Below are 20,031 nucleotides of genomic sequence, written 5' to 3' on the forward strand. Positions count from 1 at the left end.
TTTCGCCACAGTTTTGATGCGCTTGGCGGATGGTGGCGAGTCGGCTTCCGCTTTCCTTTTGGTTGAGCTGGTCGACGGTTGAGCACCAGATGTACTTTCGCTTAGACAAATAAGCTTATGCTTCTTGGCATACGCAATTGTAATGTGTTTATTGCATCCGGAACACAGTTCGGTGGCAGCCAAATGCTTGCCTGGCACGCAGGTGCGACAATGTCTTGCAAAATTTTTGCTTGATATGGTTGTTTTGCACACAGGGCAACTTTTCATGGAGCGCATTTTTTTCGGGGTATGTTTATTTATATGTGATCGGTTGGTGGTAGAGTGTTGTCTTCCTCAAATATGTGCTTTAATCAACCCTATAAAAAAATTAAAAAAATATATAAGAAAAATATGATTGTAGATAGAAAAAAAATAAATATTGTATGCATGTGTAATTCTATTTAGCTTATTTTTGCTAGACACAAATCTTCTTCAGATTTTATTGCCCACTAATATATTTTTCTACCAATCTAATAGAGGTGTGAAACTATGAAAATGTTCTGAGACAATCTTCTCTAGAACATTCTTCCCCAAAGCTAATGTTAACAACCTGTTGTAACCTAAGCATCGTGTGTATTGCATCCGGCGAAGCCACGCTAACGCCCAAGCAGCTCGCTATTATGTACCTGCACGCTCCGGATGTGCTGACGATCTTCCATCCCAGCTCGCTGTTGTGTGCCTGCATGCTCCGGTTATCTCGCTCGCTCTGAAACAAAATATAAACAAAACAAATTGTATACACCCAAGCAACCCGCTATTATGTACTTGCACGCTCCAGATGTTGCGGGGTAGGTGTACTGACGAGGCTCACCGTTGTGTAACTTTCGTCGTCCCAAGGCCTACGTATTGTTGATAGCACACGCAGAGAGGAGAGGGAGCAAAATTGTAGTTTTTCTAGATGTGTTTGCGTCATAATACAGAAATAAAAAAGAAGCACGCGCGCGCGCGTGTGGCACATCGTTCCCGAGAGAGGTTTACAAAGGTCACGATATACAAACATTAGTGTCCCCGGGACTTGGAAGATTACGATAAAGTGCATTCGTACTTCAAAAATAAGAAAATGCATTATTTACTCATCACGCTGTGTCAGCGCAACGAATAAATACGCGAAACGTAATCTACCGATAGGCGCGCGCGCGCGTGTATAGCACATCGTGTTTCCCCCGAGAGAGGTTTGCAAAAATCACGATATACATTGGTGTCCCCGGGACTTGGAAATGAAATATCACATGGTAAAATATTTTTGGGGTGAGTTGGCAACACTGAACCGCAATTGATGGCGCAGAACCGGGTTGATTACACTAGTCAGTGTTGCCAACTCCCATTTGTAGGTTAGCTTCGTCTGTAAAATATCACATGGTGGAATATTCTTGGGGTGAGTTGGCAACACTGAACCGCAATTGATGGCACTCAACCCGTGCACCTCCACTAGTCAATGTTGCCAACTCCCATTCGTAGGTTATCTTCGCTTGTAAAATATCATATGGTGAAATATTCTTGGGGTGAGTTGACAACACTGAACGCCAATTGATGGCGCTCAACTGAGCTGATTACACTAATCAGTGTTGCTAACTCTTATTCGTAGGTTAGCTTCGCCTGTAAAATATCACATGGTGAAATATTCTTAAGGTGAGTTGGCAACACTGAACCGCAATTGATGTTGCTAGTGTTGCTAACTCCCATTCGTAGGTTAGCTTCGCTTGTAAAATATCACATGGTGAAATATTCTTGGGGTGAGTTGGCAACACTGATCGCCAATTGATGCTGGTGAACCCGGCTACCTCCACTAGTCAGTGTTGCCAACTCCCATTCGTAGGTTAGATTCGCCTGTCAAATATCACATGGTGAAATATTCTTGGGGTGAGTTGGCAACACTGATCGCCAATTGATGTTGCCAGTGTTGCCAACTCCCATTTGTAGGTTAGCTTCGCCTGTAAAATATCACATGGTGAAATATTCTTGAGGTGAGTTGGCAACACTGATCGCCAATTGATGTCCTTGAACCCGTGCACCTCCACTAATCAGTGTTGCCAACTCCCATTTGTAGGTTAGCTTCGCTTGTAAAATATCACATGGTGAAATATTCTTGGGGTGAGTTGGCAACACTGCGAGAAAGCCTCAAGCGTTGCCAGCTCCTTGCTTGAGGTTAGGTTATACCCAAAAACAAAAATCTTGGTGATTTTTTCAAGTAAGAGGTTGGCAACACTGCGAGCCTCACCGAGCCTCATTTTCGGGCGCAGAACCGGGGACACTGACCTACTCTGTAAGTTAGCTTCGCCTGTAAAATATCACATGGTGAAATATTCTTGACGTGAGTTAGCAACACTAAACCGCAATTGATGTTGCCAGTGTTGCCAACTCCCATTTGTAGGTTAGCTTCGCCTGTAAAATATCACATGGTGAAATATTCTTGGGGTGAGCTGGCAACACTGCGAGAAAATGAGGCTCATGCCTTACGAGAGAAATCCATTAAGGCGAGCCTCACCGAGCCTCATTTTCGGTTGCAGAACCGGGGACACTGTACTACTGATGCAAGAAGCCGTTCCTGCAAAAGTGTTTTACGAAGCGAAGAAACGTGACAAAACCACCACGTATGGAAGGCAAACCTGCATTTATTTTATATCGCACATTTACAGAGCCGTGCCTCTTGAAGTTATAAAAATCCCAACTTCAATGATTCTTTTAGACATGCTATAGTTGAAAAAAATATGTTTAGATGCACCAAAAGTGCATCATTATCAGATTATGCATATAACGTCTTACTGGAATCAACATATTTGTGTAAATTTGGTGCCTCCCCGATGGCGTAGTAATAACGTCGAGGTGTTGTAATGAAGGGTCCTCGCGTCGATACTCAATGGAGGCACAAAGTGGATCGGATCGCACTTTAAACTGTAGGTCGGTTCGCGATTTAGCCTATTTTTGAATCAAGTGGACTTAAAAAAAAAAAAAAAAATCAACCTTAAGAATATTAGAATCCACTAATTCACCCGCAGGTAAGTCAAATTTCACATATCCCTCTTCATCCTCGTTCATAGACTTCATGCAATACTCTTGTGTTGCATCCCAGCAGGTGCGAGAAATGTGAAGCTATTTTTTCCTTGTACTGCGTTATTTCTTTTCATAACAGTAAGGCTAAATTCTCGTTTTATCTGAACTTTTAGAAAATGTGCAAAATACGTCTCTATCTTTAAAAAACCACCCTTTCCCATGTATGTGTAAAATAATCCCACTCTGTCTCAGAAAACCTCTTCCTACGATGAAATGAAGGAAACAACTTTCAAGTCTCAACAATTATAAATTTTTGCTTAAATTTCCTATCATTTATACAAACAGTAGTACATATCACGTCCTTTGGTTCAACACTGTCAACAGCTAATGTTACTTTCCTCGTCCTAATAAATTTACTTCCAACCAGTGATGGCACCAGGGAAATATGACGGGGGGGGGGGGGGGAAGGCTGGCAACAAAATATTGTGAGAGGGCAGTCACATTAAAACGCCCAAAAACACTACACATATATATACTTATATAATAATACTTATAATAATAATAATTATTATTATATTCATGTATGGTGTTGTGTGTTTGTCTTTTATTTAGAGTGGACGTTTACTGCCTAAATTTACTTCTAGATTACGAGTTTATCTCCACATGATTCGTTTTAATAAAGACATTAATTCTTTTCTATTGGTAAGTTGCGTTGTCTCTAGTGGCGTATTTCAGTATTGAAAGACATTCATAATTTTATAATTCAACGTCTTTCTTGAGATGAAACTACTGATATAAATATTTAAGTTATAAGATAATAATATAAATGATGAAAATAATGCTTCGAAGAGTTTAATTTTCTTGCAAAATAAACGTGACGTTGGAAGAAATGAATCTTCTTAGGTATTAGAAACAATGTGAGGCACTTAGTGAAGTGCAATTCTCCTGTAGGAGAATTCTGCTCTATGTGCTTTGGAGAACACATTGCCCACCTTTGGTACGTCCAGGACTTGACATTTCTTCTCAATGGCAAGAAAAGCCAAATGAGGCAGTTTGCATCCAGCATCCTGTTTCGAGCAAGCCTTTTCAAAGATTTTAAGGACAACCATCTTCGTAACGCTGAAGAGTTTTGGGCAAAATTTGTGTTTCACCTTTCAGGGAAATGTTATCACAGGATAAAAAATCAGACAAAGTTTACAGTTATCTCATAATTCAAGTAATATTCTCACCCTGGCAATACTTACTCTTACTCTACCACTCCAACGTCTGTCTGTGCTACACAATTACAGGCACCTATGGAGTTTTGTGGGAAGAAGTTCTTCGATTTTGATATGTACGAGAAAGAGCGAACCTGCATCTAATGATTGAAGAGTGGTAAATTTTAATAAGCGTTATTTTACCTGCCCGCGATATGTTTTGAATCGAATTTTAAGAGTATCGAAGAAATTCCCTTTGTTAAGGTTTCCTCAGACTCATAATCTCGAAATTCAAGTCCCTGAATAGTAAGAAACCGCGATGAATCCACAACTTACATGTAGTGTCGGGTTTTCTTCGATCACCTTTGGTCCTGGGTTCGATACCCAGTGGAGGCACTAAACTATAAGTCCAGTCCCGATTAGCCGTACTGTGCATAAAGTGGACTTAAAACACCAAATCAACCAACCAACCAAATCTTAAATCAAATTAGAATGTATTTTAATAATTAATGTTGTCACTAACGACCACGATTAGAATAATTTGCCTAAATTTACAGAATAAAAAGAACAGCTACAACATTCCTTCATCTGATTTACAGAAAGGCTAATCGGGACTGGACCCACAGTTTAAAGTGGGATTCAAATCACAATGTGCCTTCACCGGGTATCGAACCCGGGACCCCTTGATTACAAGGCGACGACGCTACCATCGGGCAGTCCCCTCATAGAACAAAGTTTCCTTCTACGACGATTATACAGAACTTAGTGCACTTCCTTCATTTGAAATCTATTCTATATCAGCCTCAGTATTTCGTTATTACAATCCAAGGAATAGTATTCTCCTTAAATAAGAAGTAAAGAAATAAAAAAAAGCATTGGAAATAATCTTCAAACGGACGTAAAAAAATCGAATCCAACCACCTGTAGAATGCCTGAGGGAAACAACAAGAATTTTCTCAACAAAGACATATCCGAAATTTCCATAACATTCTAATAATTTCGCAACCCGTACAAATAATCATGTGGTAAAATCTTGTCGTGGTTCCCTGTAAACACTAAAATCACCAAATTACTTCTTTCCATATTTGCCGTATTTTCTCCTCCTCTTTAGCTCTCAGCTGTTCGGAGTGGGATAATGCAAGATTTGTCCCTAATTATCTCCTTCTCTTGTCTTGCTAATATCTTGGACTCCTTAATAACTTTCCCAACAACTCCTTATCAATTTGTACTGCCATGTTTCCTACAATGCTTTTCCTACTTCCTAATAACAATCACTTCTGTACACCCTTTGATGTAAAAATTAAATAATAAAAATAAACCATATCCGTCGGTCCAACCTATAGAGCTGAGACTATTTTTACAAGATAAAACTCGGACGCAGACATTCCACGATCTTTTGGCACCTCCTTCCACCTTCTCTACCTGCCCTTTTACTAGATGTTATTCAGAATTGTATTAGTATCTGGAGTACTATCGTAACATAAAGTTATTAACCTGGAATAAATTGAAAAACAAAAATGGGGAGTAATGCTGTGTTTTGAAAGAGTATTGAAAATAAGTTTAGGTATTCATTCATTACTCTTATCTAGAATAGTCTTCTTTTTACTTAATACACGCTTATCAACGTTTCTAATTGAAATACCTTATTCCAAGCAAACAAGTATTTGCAACTGATTAAAAATTTTGCTTTTATTTTTTCGAGACATTCGAGACGAGACGAGACTTTTCAAAAGCCGTCCCGTCCCGTCTCGTGTCTCGTCTCGAAAACGAGACGAGAAAGGCATTCCGTCTCGTCCCGTCTCGAATTTCAAAAGGCTTGTCCCGTCTCGTGTCCCGTCTCGTTTTCGAGACGAGACACGAGACGAGACGGGACATGTCCCGTCCCGTGAGCAACACTACTTAGAGCCTTCTGGGGCTCGTTCGAAACATCAGATTGCGATGAAACTTGGTTTAGAGGCTGTGGACATCAGGAGGAAGAGAATGCTGATGAAGAAAATAGTTCAATTTTTTTACCACCAGGTGAAAATGTGGCGCTGAAATCTGTACACAATGAACAGCACATTTTGATGCTGAATTATTGATCACGATGTGTTACTCTTCCACACTGCTGTACTGACATAAACTAAAAATAAAGTATAACATGTCCGACTTCTGGTTGTTGTTACTTCAGTGCCGTACATACAGGGTGTCTCATAAGTAATAGCGTAAACTAACACAGGTGAAAGTACACGATGATAGAAGCAAAAGAGTCTCCGTAAACATGGTTCTGCAAACGAGCCGTTTTTGAGAGAATCGCGAATGTGTGATTACAAGTCGCCACTGACTTCATTGTTTGTAAACGTCGTCCTAGTTGGTAAAATGCTGATAATACAGTAAGAAAAGTCATTGGAGATCTCATTGACGTGACTCCCACAGTACGATTAGACTGTGTACTGATTGTATTCATCCGTTTGATTACAACGCCACCTCTCGGAAATGTTCTGTTTTGTAAACAAAGAGCAAACCTCGGAAAGCGGAAGGAGTAAAGCACTCGGTGTTTACAAAATGCAATCAGTGATGGCTTCTAACCACACATTATTAGCATTTTACCAACTAGGACGACGTTTACAAACAATGAAGTCAGTGGCGGCTTGTAATCACACATTTGCGATTATCTCGAAAACGGCTCGTTTGCAGACCCATGTTTAGTGAGAGTTTTTTCTTCTATTATCGTGTACTTTCACCTGTCAGTTCGCGCTATTACTTTTGAGACACCCTGTATGTGTAGGATTGTTCCTTCATCCATTTCATCTTATCACCATTCATCCCTATCGTCACAGTTCGCTAAAGTGGCAGAAATGCGACATTAAATAAATAAACAAATCAATCAATCCAGGTTTCGATGTACCTACATAACATAAGCAACATATATAGCGTGTCAGTACACAAATCCTGGCAGCGTTTACAGGCCATTAAATCAAACAATGTTTTTTTTCTGTTTCGACGCTAAGAATCTTGGGAAATTAAATCCTATCCTGAATGTAAGTACGGTACTCAAATTCTTAGGTGTCAAAAACGGATTAACTTTCTAATTGCCATAAACAAAATATATGATCTATCTACAAATACAGTAGACATCCGTTCCGTTCATCTGAATACGTAAAGTAATTTTGGTTCAAAATATTATACATTATAATCAAAGTCTCGAATGAGAAAGATGTCTCGTTTCGATTTTACAGAGATCTTTCTCGTTCTTGGTTGGTTGGTTGATTTGTTGTTTTAAGTCCACTTTATGCACAGTAAGGCTAATTGGGACTGGACCTACAGTTTAAAGTGGGATCCGAACCACTTGTGCCTCCACCGGGTATCGAACCCGGGACCCCTTGATTACAAGGCGACGACGCTACCACTGCGCCATCGGGGAGGCCTCGTTCTTGGTTTCGTCCGACATGTCTCCAAGAGTTCTTTCTCATCTCGATTTTTAAAAGGTTGTCTCGATCTCGAAATTATCTTCGTACGACTCGTTCCATCCTTAGTCCTGTGTAACGACTTCAGTAGCATTGACATACTCCCTCGGGGTTTTCACACAAAAGAACTTCTCTTCCGTGTACAGAGTGTACCAAAAGTCCCATTACCCCCCTTTGAATTGTAGCAAAATGTTATTTTAACAGCACGCGTATGATGAGAGAGGATGGTATACCATTAAATCAGACAAATGTCCACCATCTACTCCAGAGGATCTGTGCGCACACCGCTATTTTCATGGCACAGTATTATTATGCGCCTCCAGGTGCGATGTGAAATCCTCCGTAACATGGCTGGTGTGAGGGAAGCAAACGCACTGCGAACAGCTTCTTGAAGTTCCTCAGTTGTCCGATAGCGAATTTTAGCGATTATGGGCGACTTTCTGCTTGAATGCCCCCATAGCGCATTATCACAAGATGTCAGATCTGTACTTCGGGGTGGCCATTTTAAGAGAATTCCACAATTATATATTCAGAGACAAATGGATTGGACGAGGATCGCCAAATTTACCAGCACCTCTAAAATGCCCAACACGAATTCCAGGTCTTACATCTTGTGAAAATGCGCTATGGGGGCATTCAAACAGAAAGTCGCCCATAACCGCTATCGGACAACTGAGGAACTTCAAGAAGCTGTTCGCAGTGCATTTGCTTCCCTCACACCAGCCATGTTACGGAGGATTTTACATAGCACCTGGATGTGAATAATAATACTGTGCCATGAAAATGGCGGTGTGCACACAGATCCTCTGGAGTAAATGGTAGTCATTTGTCTGATTATTTAGTATACCATCCCCTCATCATACGCATGCTGTTCAAATAACATTTTGCACGTTTGTGTACAATTCAAAGAAAGGGTAATGGAACTTTTTGTACACCCTGTATACTTTAAGTTTACGGTTGTTTGAAGTGAATTATTAATGTGATAATGTACAGGCTTGTGCATGAAATGATCCCCCATTTTCTTCTGATAAAAACTATATTCTAAAGTAGCTTTCAATGAAACATGTATCACAAAAAAGGTTAGACTTTGGGAAAATGTACTACTGCAATATATGCTCAATATGACCACCGTTGTTATTGGTAACCTTAGTCAAGCGAACACCAATGTTACCAGTTACCCTACATCACATAAGTTCCTTATTTCACTGCAAGCTTGGCTAACTTTTTCATGAATCAGTCGTGGATTCTCAGTTGCCCAAAAGCGTACATTTTGTTTGCTATCCACACCATCCAAATGAAAGTGTGCCTCGTCAGAAAACCAAACGTTCTTCAGTGTTGCGTTGTTATCCTCAGCCCAATAAACGAAGGCCATTCTCTGCTGTTCGTGTTCATTTGTGGTTTTTGCACCACGTTAATCATGTACAGATACATATGGAGATCACTTTTAAGAATCCGTTGAACAGAGCGTCTTGATATCCCTGGTTGTATTGCTGCTGTTCGCGTCCTCCTCCGTGGCCGCTGGTCTAAGGCTTTGGGCTCCGACTGCGGGACGGCATGTGTTCGAGTCCGCCTGGGTTCAGTCTCTCGGTTCTCGGCCTGTGTATAGGACCGGTGGCAACCCACCATCCTGAGGAAATTGGGGAGCTACGAGTGAGTAGCGTAACCTGGTCACGGATATCTCCTATAACGGCTGAGGGTTCGACGTGCTGACCCTACGTCACCCCCTTTACAGATTGAAGATCTCCACACCTCTAGGTATGATCGTGGGGGGCGGGGGAGAAACTGGCAGTCGGGAGATAGATTAAGCCCCTTACGGGCTGTAGAGACACAGGTTATTTATTGATCACGCTACGATTCCAATACTGTTCCTTCCATTCGAAACTTCTCATGCAATTTGTGGATCGTTTTTCTAGGAGGGGGCCACCGAGTATGGAAATGTGCACGATGACGCCTGAGTCACAACAATGCTCTTTGTTTCAGCCATAAATAGCACAGTTGCTGATCGCTGTTGCATCGTAAGACTTCCTTTGTCCGCCATTTTTGTCTACTCTAGCTCCTAGCGGCAACATCATGAATTACGCTTCAGATTTTATCCCGATACTTTTCCAATGACTACTGCAACTGCTGTTGACACACATGACATGATTCCTCATCTCAGATCCGAAAAAAAAATGGGAGATCATTTCGTGCCCCACCCTGTATATGTTATGTGCCCGAAATGTCTGAGGGGAGTAAAGAATATTGATCATCGTTCAGGCGTTCGTGTATGCATATTCAGTAACTCCACATCCGATGATTCTGATTTACAATATCAAGAATGCGTTGTGACTATTAGCGATAGGAAATTCATTTTCACACGTACCTTTCATAACATCATAAATGCTAACCCTGCATAATAAAACTCGTTCTATTTCCTGGAATGAAAAGTAGACGTGTGGGTCGAACTTCCTCTCGCATTTTGAAAGCCTCATAACTTCATCAGATCAGAATTATGATCCGCACACTGTGTCATTTTTATGCCCTCGAGCATCGCCTCCACAACTAATTCAAAAAACGAGGAGAGTCCATTATCAGCGTGGGGAGGTGGAATGCAAAAGATAACATGTATTCCATTCATTGTCATATTTCAAATGATGCAAAAACCGTGGCAGATGGGGACAATGGAATCAAAATGAACTCATGTTAGTTTTGACCTTATCTTTCTAGTCAGCCTAGAAGTCCAATATAGATTTCACATTTCGTGAGCGGAAAATATTGACAAGGAACTAGAGTGGAGGAAAACTAAGTGCATTCATTTCATTGGTTATTTTAACTAACGTGGCACATTTGTATCATTGCCCAAACCACGACGGAAAGATGAGAGGACATGGGAAGGAAGCATGTAAGGGACCATCCCGACATTCACTCCGAGTCGCAGGTAAGGACTCAGATCAGGGTGCAATTTTATAATGATATTTTTCATCAATATCTTTTATCTCAGCAAATATTACGTAGACTGGCTCAAAAAGACAATATAATTTGATAACTTGAACTAAATGAGTTTGTTCAGTTTCTTTTTAAACCCACTTTTATGCACGGAAAGGCTAATCGAGACTGGACCTACAGTTTAAGGTGAGATTAGAACCACTATGTAGTACATCCACCGGGCATGGAACCTGGAAACTTGAACTGAAGCGAAAACACAATTAAATAGCAAATTGTAAAACAATATTTGCAAATACGAGGGGCGATCAGGTTGCTCCGACTCTAACATAGAAGGAATGACGTCACGATTGATTTTTTTATTGTGTTATTGTTTAGTGATCCTTTACATGCTTTCAATCTGAATTGCAAGTCTAAGTAACGTACAGTTTTCTTTTTACAGGGGTTTAACTAAGTGAAGTTGTGTCAATGTGCCAGAATGGAGAAAACTGAGGTGAGAGCGGAGATCAAATATTTTGTGAGGAAGAAGTGGACGGTATCCAAAATTCATGAGGACTTGGTGAATACATTAGGAGACAGTGCTCCTTCATACAGTATGGCGAAGAGATGGTGTCGTGAGTTTAATTGTGGGAGAGAGTCGTGTGAGGATGAACATGCAGGTGGAGTACCAAAAACTGACATGACGACCGAAAACATTAACAAAAGTCCACGATATCGTGCTCATGGATCGTCGAGTCACTATCCGTCATGGTGCTGAGATGTGTGGCCTGTCATATGGCACTGTGCAAAACATAATTACCCAGGAATTGCAAATGAAAAAAATTGCTGCAAGATGGGTCCCTCGAAACCTCACCCCAGATCAGAAGCGCACCCGAGTGCTCATCAGTCAAGAACTTCTTGACAAGTTTCGTGTTGATATAGACGATTTCCTTGCCCGATTTGTAACTATGGATGAAACATGGGTCCATCACTTCGACCCAGAAACAAAATCACAAAGCATGGAGTGGAAACACCCACATTCTCCACCAACGAAGAAGTTCAAGGTGCAAACGTCAGCCAAGAAGGTGGTTGCCTCAATTTTCTGGGACTGCAAGGGTGTCCTTCTTGTGAACTATTTACAAAGAGGCTAAACCATCATTGGCACATACTACAGTGACCTAATCAAGAAATTATGTGATTCCATCAAGAAAAAGAGGCGTGGGATGTTGACCCGTGGTGTGCTCCTTCACCAGGACAATGCACCTCTCCACACCTCACGCATTGTGAGGGCCGTTATCGCAGATGCATCGTTCGAATTGCTGCCCCACCCACCCTTTTTCCCAGATTTATCCCCCAGTGATTTCCATTTGTTCACACATTTGAAGAATGACATTCGTGTGCAAAAATTTTCTGATGATTCTGAGGTGATAAGGGCTGTGGATTCATGGTTGGAGGACCAGTCAGAAGATTTTTTTTTGCAAGGTATCCACGTGTTGGAGCACCGATGGGAGAAGTGCATTTGAGTTGCAGGGGAATATGTTGAAAAATAAAAAAAAATTGAAACCATATTGCCGCTCTTTCTATGTTAGGGTCAGAGCAACCTGATCGCCCCTCGTAAATCAAGATAAATGATGCAATACCAGTTCATAGTGGCCTACAAGAAATTTTCTGCGTAAGCTCCATTGAATTAAATTTTCCTTTCAAAACTGTAGTTATTAACTTCAGTTCAAGCTGCATTAAGAAACGATAAAACATAACAATAAGAAATTTGAATAAAATTTTAAAAGCGAAAGAGAATAAATGTGAATCCTTCGTGTAAAGTTCGACTTAGAATTCTTTCGTTACGTGAAAGTGAATAGCATACATAGTAGTTATGAAGAATTGCAATCACTCTTGGTGTTTATATAATAGTAAAGTGAGTTATTTATTTTATGAATCAATTTGTGAATAGATCGTACGATGGATAGGCGTACGTTAGTAAACAGGTGATTGTCTACTCATTACGTATTTCCACGCTGAAAAATAATATTAGCAGACCTTCTCGTAAAACGACTCTGGTAAATGTACGTGCTAGAAATTTCTTTGTATCAAGTCAGATTGTGGTCTAATTTCATATGGCACGTTGATCTAAATCGCCTAATTGAATTTCAATGTATGTGCTGAAGATACAGTACGCGGCATTACCAAGTCACCAAAAATTGAAGTATCACCTGTTCGAATGCAGTCCCTGAATCTCACCTGCCACGCTTGAAGTAGACTCGCGATTGAGCTACATGGAAGCCTGCTTTTCTGCTTGTCTGAATCTACAGAACGTGTTCTGCCTGGGAGTGGCTCCTGTCAGCGGACACTTGCTTCGATTTTATCTGCAGAACTAATCCCTTCGCTAACGAATTCCTTCTACCGAGAACTCAGCTCACTTCGACAAGAAAAAAAAGTTGCATTGTACACAGCTTCCACTTGAAATCTTGCAATAAGAAACTGAGACAGTATGGCTTGTTATTTATTCTTTACCAGACAAGCTGCCTTTCTGTCCTTGCGTAACGTGATGCATTCAGACAGCGTGGCGCCATGGAAACCTGTTCCGTCGATAAAGAAATGTCTCGTGCAGTTTCACTCTGTCGTTCCACGTGCAGGCTACATTACACCTCGCGCTTTTAGGTTCTAAAAAGTGTGTTTCAGGTTCCTAAAATAGGCTCTAATAGGTTCTAAAAAGCTTAAATTAGGCTCGAAAAATCCTGAAGTAGGTTCCAAGAAACTAAAAATGACTCAAAATTCATGAAAAATACTGATTACGTACAATCATTAAAAACAAAATTTCAAAACGACCGTAAGACATTTTAATGGGTACCTATATCAACCAAATCTTAATTTTTTAACCAAATTTTCGTTTGTATGCATCATTTTCAAAATTACCCACAAAAGTTACTTGTTGATATGAAAAATGAATTACGCATGCATAACATAACACTTACATGATAGTGGCGTATTTGTGATGGCATATAATTGGATATGCAAATTTGTATGTTACCAGCCAGTAATCCGTGGCCGTGCGGTCTAAGGCGCTTTGGGCTGCGACTGCGGGTTCGAGTCCACCTGGGTTCAGTCTTCGAGTCCTCGGCCTGTGTATATATAGGACCGGTGGCCACCCACCATCGTGACGAAATTGGGGAGCTAAGAGTGAGTAGCGTAACCCGGTCTGGGAAATCTCCTATAACGACTGAGGGTTCGACGTGCTGACCCCACATCACCCCATTACTGGTTGAAGATCTCCACACCTCTAGGCAGGATTATGGGAGGGAGACTGGTAGTTAAGATGAGAGATAGTCAAAGGCCCTTCTAGGGCTGTAGAGCCACGGGTTATTTTATTTTTTTTAACAGTTAGTAAACTAAACAATTCACTCGTAGTTCTATGTACAACAATGATTGTAACGTAGGTCTTTAATTGCACATAGCCTAGTCTAGGAACACTTAGTATATTTACATTCTAAGAAAACCCCAACTCATACACAAAAGGAGCTATCGATGTAGTAACACCGAAAACTTGTCCAAATTTCTATTGGCAAGCTCCCACTTAATGTCCATCTACATACTTACACGTTTCTTGCGAACACTTTAATACGTGTAAAATATCAGCACTTTGCCATGAAAACTTAAGTGGAAAGCAGAATGGTCCTTCTTTAATCCACAAGGCTGCATACTTTTAGGCAGGGAAATTTTGGATGGCTGGGCTATTAAAGGACACGAATGACTTTTCAATTGTGTTTGTTATATAGTTGGTATATTTTAACCTATGCTTTAAATTCCATTTTCTTCGAGAGGGATAAAAACATCCCTGGCAGGGATACAAATATTTTTTTTTCTTGGCGGGAATACAATTTTTGTTGGGGAGAAATCGCCGGCACCCGCCCCCCCCCCGCCCCTCCACCGTTAATTAGCATACTGTGGAAGATTAAGGTAAATGTAAAGTTCGCCGTGCCATGAAGCCACATTTAGGGGATGTGGGGGTAGGGCCACACACATTCTCGATCTCTGCCATTTTTGAGATGACGTGATCAGCATCACGCTCCGGCAGCCTTTATCCTCCATGGTTGCCCCTTGGTACCTACTGATTTGAGGCTGCGTGAGCCCCTGAGCCGCTTTATGTGGGGACAACGAAGGAAAAATTCTGACCTTAGATCACCCACTTCGGGAAGCGTGGCAGTCTTTTTTTTTTTTTTTTTTTTTTTTAAGAATTGCCCCTAAGCGATAGTATCCCTCTTTATTAGCTTTTTCTCAGCTTTCTGTTTTCTCACTTGGGACAAACATCCATGTCTTAACCGGGATTCGAACCCGGGACCCCTGGACTGGACCACCGCGGCTCTGGGGAAACGTATGGGCAGATAACACCCAACCGATACTTTCCTGTGCCAATACCGATACGTCGGCATCGGTATCGCATTAAAAAAACAACAAAAAAAAAAACAACTAGAACCTTAGACTGAAATCTCCACTCCCAGAAGCAAACGTGAAGTACATAAATGCGTAGACGACGTGGAAATATCAAGAGTATAAGAGCTTCGTGATAACACTAACAATCAGCCAGTACACCTGAAGTTACTCGGTTTGTGACTTAAGGCGAACCCATGTTAACCTTGGCGCATAAAACAGCAGCTGCAGCTGTCTGGAGCTCCCAGCACAGCAAATGTCAAAAGAGTAGCTTTTCCGAGAGATCAGACAAACCCTGTTCCATCCTCGAACACTTTCTCCCTCCACACATGAGTGCAGCACATCAACAAACTATAATTAACCCATGTCACATGTAGAATAACACACATGACTCACAGGACAACATAAATAACCCGGGAACAATCTTAACAATCGCATTATTCAAGAAGCAAAACAGTGGTACAATTGTCTTTTTAGCGGCGTGGTTGAATGTACAGACAGTTCAACATCATGGCTGCAAACTGTCGCATTTCCAGCCAATTTGGTATTTTGGCAGGGGATGATATGAAAGACCGGAAGTCATGTGTTGATATTCGACAGCCTACTGCTAAAGCGAAAATTGTTAAAATGTATACTCTATCCCGGGAATCTATGGAGCAAGGCCGAGTGGGTGGAGCGAAGCTGTTTACGCCGCTGCAAACAGGCAGTCTCTTTTTTGCCTATACACAATCCCGTTCCCTCGCACGTGTTCATTGGTCGAGTCCTCGCAGAGACTCGCTTTCGTTCGCTCGCTCCAGAAATTTCCGGGGCAGAGTATAACTCAAAATTTTGTTGGGTTAGCAGTATTCTAACTCTTTATTAACAACAAATAACTCCGTACTTATCTGAACTGCGTTATTATGGTCATATTGTGTGTGTTTAAATTTTGTTTTTACCTTTTTGGGCACCAATACCTCTCTAGAAACTGGCTTCCTAATAAGGGACTTATCATTTTAAGTTACCTTAAAAGAATTGCATACAAAATTTCAAAGACTGTAACAAAGGGCTGCCCCAAGGTTCGATTCTTGGGCCAGAACTCTGGAACATCAATCTCGAGCTAGCCCTGGCGAAACTTGGAGGCTTGTCGGAAGTTAAAGGAGTGATTGCATACGCGGACGACATTTTGCTGGTTATTGAAGGGAAATCAAGAAGGAAACTTGAGATAAAGTCCACAGTGGCGATCTCCACCATGGAGAAGTGGTGTGATACAGCGAAGCTTAAAATTGCAACAGATAAGACTCACTTCGTAATCCTAAAGGGGAAAGTAGACGCAAACAGACATCCACAAATTAAATTAAAGGGTCAAAATTTGAAAAAAGTGGACAACTCCAGGTATCTGGGGATCACGCTACAGGAGAAAAATGTCACACACAAAGCAGATTGCAAATACAACAACGAAGGCAGATTTTATCATAAATAAACCAGCGACAATTGGCACAACAACGTATAAATTACCACTAACCCATGTAAAAACTTATCTTTTTGCAATATGCAATGCCATCATTGCATATGGAGTACCTTTCTGGGCAAATCATGTCAACAAGATCACGGTGACAAATCGATTGAGGTCTTCGCAGAGAAGGGCCATTATACGGATGACCGGAGCGTTCAGGACGACCTCAACCCTGGCTCTACTGGTTCTTACCGGTGTATGGCCTATTGACAAGATCATTAAGGCGCAGTGCAGGTGCAGGGAGGATTAGGTGTTCTTTTTCAACTTTTAATCATGGAGTGGACGAATTCGCAAGTTGTTATGTTAATAGAAATGTACCGTCATAGTCCTCTTCTGTGGGACTGTAGATTGGAGGACTGTAGAAATCGAAACAAACTGCACGACTTGTTCATGGAAATTGCGGTTTTAATTGGAACGTCTAAAGAAGAAGTTGAACGAAAAATTAAGAATTTGCTAAGCCATTTTGCAAGAAAATGTAAAAATGAAAAGGATACCAACAAGTCCGGTAGCGGAACTGATACTTCTTACAAAAGTAAATGGTTTGCGTACCAGTCCATGGTATTCCTGAAGGATAGAAATAAACCAAGATAAACTTCAGATACAGAGGTATGTTTATTCAAAAACTTTTGAAGGTTAGTTACATATTATCAGATGCACTGAGAGAGAAAGCTATAGTATTTATATTACTGCTAATACCGTATATATTCACATAATTCACGTTATAGAACTACAGTTAAAAGTGCATGAATTATGCGAGAGATTTGGTATGCAATTAGGTATGAAGACAGGTAATTAATTACATGTTCATATGAAATTGCAATGCTCCTTCTGAAGAACTGAAATACTCTTTCAACTCATTTCTCACGTCCTGAGCAGCAGTTGTACTTCTTCGCGGCATTCTTGGAATATTCATTAACCCAGTAGCCTACTTGAAGCATCTCGTCTCATAGTCCTGGAACAATTTCTCCTGTATCTGGTGATTCGGAATCAAAAGTTCCTAGGGGTTGTAAATTGCCTTTGATGTTCCGCTTCTTAGATAATTATGTAAATACAGTGTTGCCAGTGTTACTTTTTTTTTGCTGTATCCGGTTCCAGTAGCATTGGCTTTCGGAGTAATAAAACAGAGGACAGTATTCCGAATGCATTCTCAGAAACTCTGCAGGCTCGACTTAATCGGTAGTTAAATGTCCTGTTTTTTTTTTTAATACTTTCTCTTGTTGTCCAGGAAATGGCTTCACAATGTTAACTGATAGTGGAAAGTCATCATCTCCAACGAAAACAAATAGAATATCAACATTTCGTCCAGGCAATGTGCAGGCCGGAGGCAGATGCATTGTATTGTCCTGCAGACATTTCTTAAAATACGACTCATTAAAAACTCCACCATCAGATATCCTACCCTGAGTACCCACATTGGCGTACATGAAATTGTAATTTGCGTCAAGTACTGCAAATAGGACAATGCTAAAATATGACTTATAATTGAAGGGCTCGGGTGTAAAACATGGTAAGTGACATTTTGGTCATTTGTGAGTTCATTAAGAAAAAAGGTTATTAGAAGCTATACTGTAGATAAATTGTTTTCGTGTTGTGTTTACCAATTTCAGAAGGCTTCACTGACTCCAATGCAAATTGTACGACTTGGTAATTTCACTCGAAAATTGACGGATGGCACATTTTACTTTGCAACTCAAAAATTACCAAAATGTCACTTACCATGTTTTACACCCGAGCCCTTCAATTAAAAAAAAACTCACTACCACTATTCACTAGGGCTTGTAAAGCAACATGCTTGCCGTCTATCGCACCAACGCAATTTGGAAAGTTCCATTTGTCATTGAATTGCTTTGCTACAAGTTTCCACTGCGATTTAATTTTAATCAATTTTAATATTTCTTTTTTCGCTTTCGTGGTAGTGTTAATTATAATATTAATAATCAAACCGCGTAAATAAATGTCACCAAAAAATACATATGTTGGGTAAATCAATTAGAGATATATTCTTGGTGTGACAATATGGTCGCACAAAATGTTAACTATTAATAATCATGTAGCTTAATTATCTGTTGTGTCTATTGTACGTTAACACCAACATTTATAGAAATATGTGAATACACGTATGTATAAATAAAAACGATAGACTATTTAGTATATTTCAAAATATTTTCCAGAACAAACTGTAAGCCTAGCCTGTCCTGGAAACCAGAATTGGTGAGATACTCCAACTTGTAACATGGTTATGTATTATGTTGACTACCAATATTCATGTCACATCAAATATGTATTTTAATCACGTAATCTAATTATCTATTGTATATGCTGTACTTTAATATCAAGAGTTGTAGCAATATTTGTATGCACGTATATATAAAGATGTTGGAAGATTCAGGAATAAACTGTAAACATTCCCTGTCCTGGATACTTGAACAGGAAAGGTACTCTAACAGCAAATGTATAGCCCAAAATGGAACAATGAAGGGCAACAAAAATGGGGGGACCACTATTCGACAAACAGGTTTAAAGTTTTTAGGTACCAGGGCAAAAGCTCATTCCCCCGAAAGGATTCAAATTTAGTTCGGGATTTAAATCTTCTAAACGCACAATTCAAACTTCATCTTAGACGACATACGCTTGTCATTAGGTGTCATAGTGACCGTAGTCGGTGACTCTTCCGAAATGTTGTACGCGCACACATCACATCAGACACGGGATCCTACCGAGAGCCCTTGAAGCCCCGCCCGACCTTCTGGCCATGAACCCTGGCCTCCATTATCGTCTGCCACGGCCCAGGGCATTAGCTCCTCGCTCACATCCAGACTCAACATTTTCTTCTTCGAGTGGTTCGATGTAACTCTGGAGAAAATCAAACGGAACTCGAGAACATCTTCAAATCTAATCTGAACAGAAATCTCCGTGTCAAGGAACTAATTATTTTTTTAAAAAAATCTCTTCTCAAACGATGGATATAAATTGAAGGTAGATTCAGCTCTATTCCAGGATATACCTCTAAATAATAAAACGCTCTCTTCAAAATTACGTTTCGAGAAGCTGTGCGAATTATGTAAATAACGTCTTAAAATTTCCCCTTTCCTACACACGTCGATTCTTATTTATATTAATTTTTGCCCAAAATTTCAGGAAACAATGCAATCACGTATTTATCAAAGTGAAATGAACGCAAGGTACACTGTCTCCTTGATAAGTGCCCGAGTGTGATAAGTGGTTGAAACATGGAATTTTATATCCTCGTCAGGAATAAAATTATATAATGAATCCATAATAATAACCACTTTCGATCTCACCACCGAAGGTTCCGGGTTCGAGTACCGGTTTGGGCATAGGTGTTCTTCCTGACTTTCCCATCATCATCTTCATCTAATCATCGCTCATTCTGATTGTCACGATTAGTTAAAAGTAACAGAAAAATGAGGTAAAATAACAAAAGTGCTCGAATGCATCGGTATCTACTCAGCCCTAGTATGGGTATATATTTACATCTCAATCGCAAAAGCTAACCGGAATGTTCCATGAAATGCTTCCG

At 40.4% G+C, this 20,031-nt stretch overlaps 2 protein-coding genes across 2 annotated transcripts in view; both read right to left on the reverse strand.

Annotated features, from left to right (window-relative positions):
• The window catches only part of LOC146000132 (uncharacterized), a 98,212-nt gene extending 78,897 nt beyond the window's left edge, over nucleotides 1–19,315 (reverse strand). The window contains exons 1-3 of the mRNA XM_083137476.1: nucleotides 19,208–19,315; nucleotides 18,261–18,353; nucleotides 17,856–17,980 (exon numbers count right to left, since the gene is read on the reverse strand). Of these exons, the coding sequence (XP_082993602.1) occupies nucleotides 17,856–17,980; nucleotides 18,261–18,353; nucleotides 19,208–19,315 (326 nt within the window). The remainder of the gene's footprint in view (nucleotides 1–17,855; nucleotides 17,981–18,260; nucleotides 18,354–19,207) is intronic.
• Nucleotides 1–20,031, reverse strand: part of LOC146000610 (uncharacterized) — a 148,936-nt gene that overhangs the window by 104,649 nt on the left and 24,256 nt on the right. The window lies entirely within an intron of this gene.

Source organism: Lepisma saccharinum, chromosome 16 (genome assembly GCF_977018435.1).
Source record: "Lepisma saccharinum chromosome 16, izLepSacc3.1, whole genome shotgun sequence".
In the NCBI taxonomy this organism is placed as follows: domain Eukaryota; kingdom Metazoa; phylum Arthropoda; class Insecta; order Zygentoma; family Lepismatidae; genus Lepisma; species Lepisma saccharinum.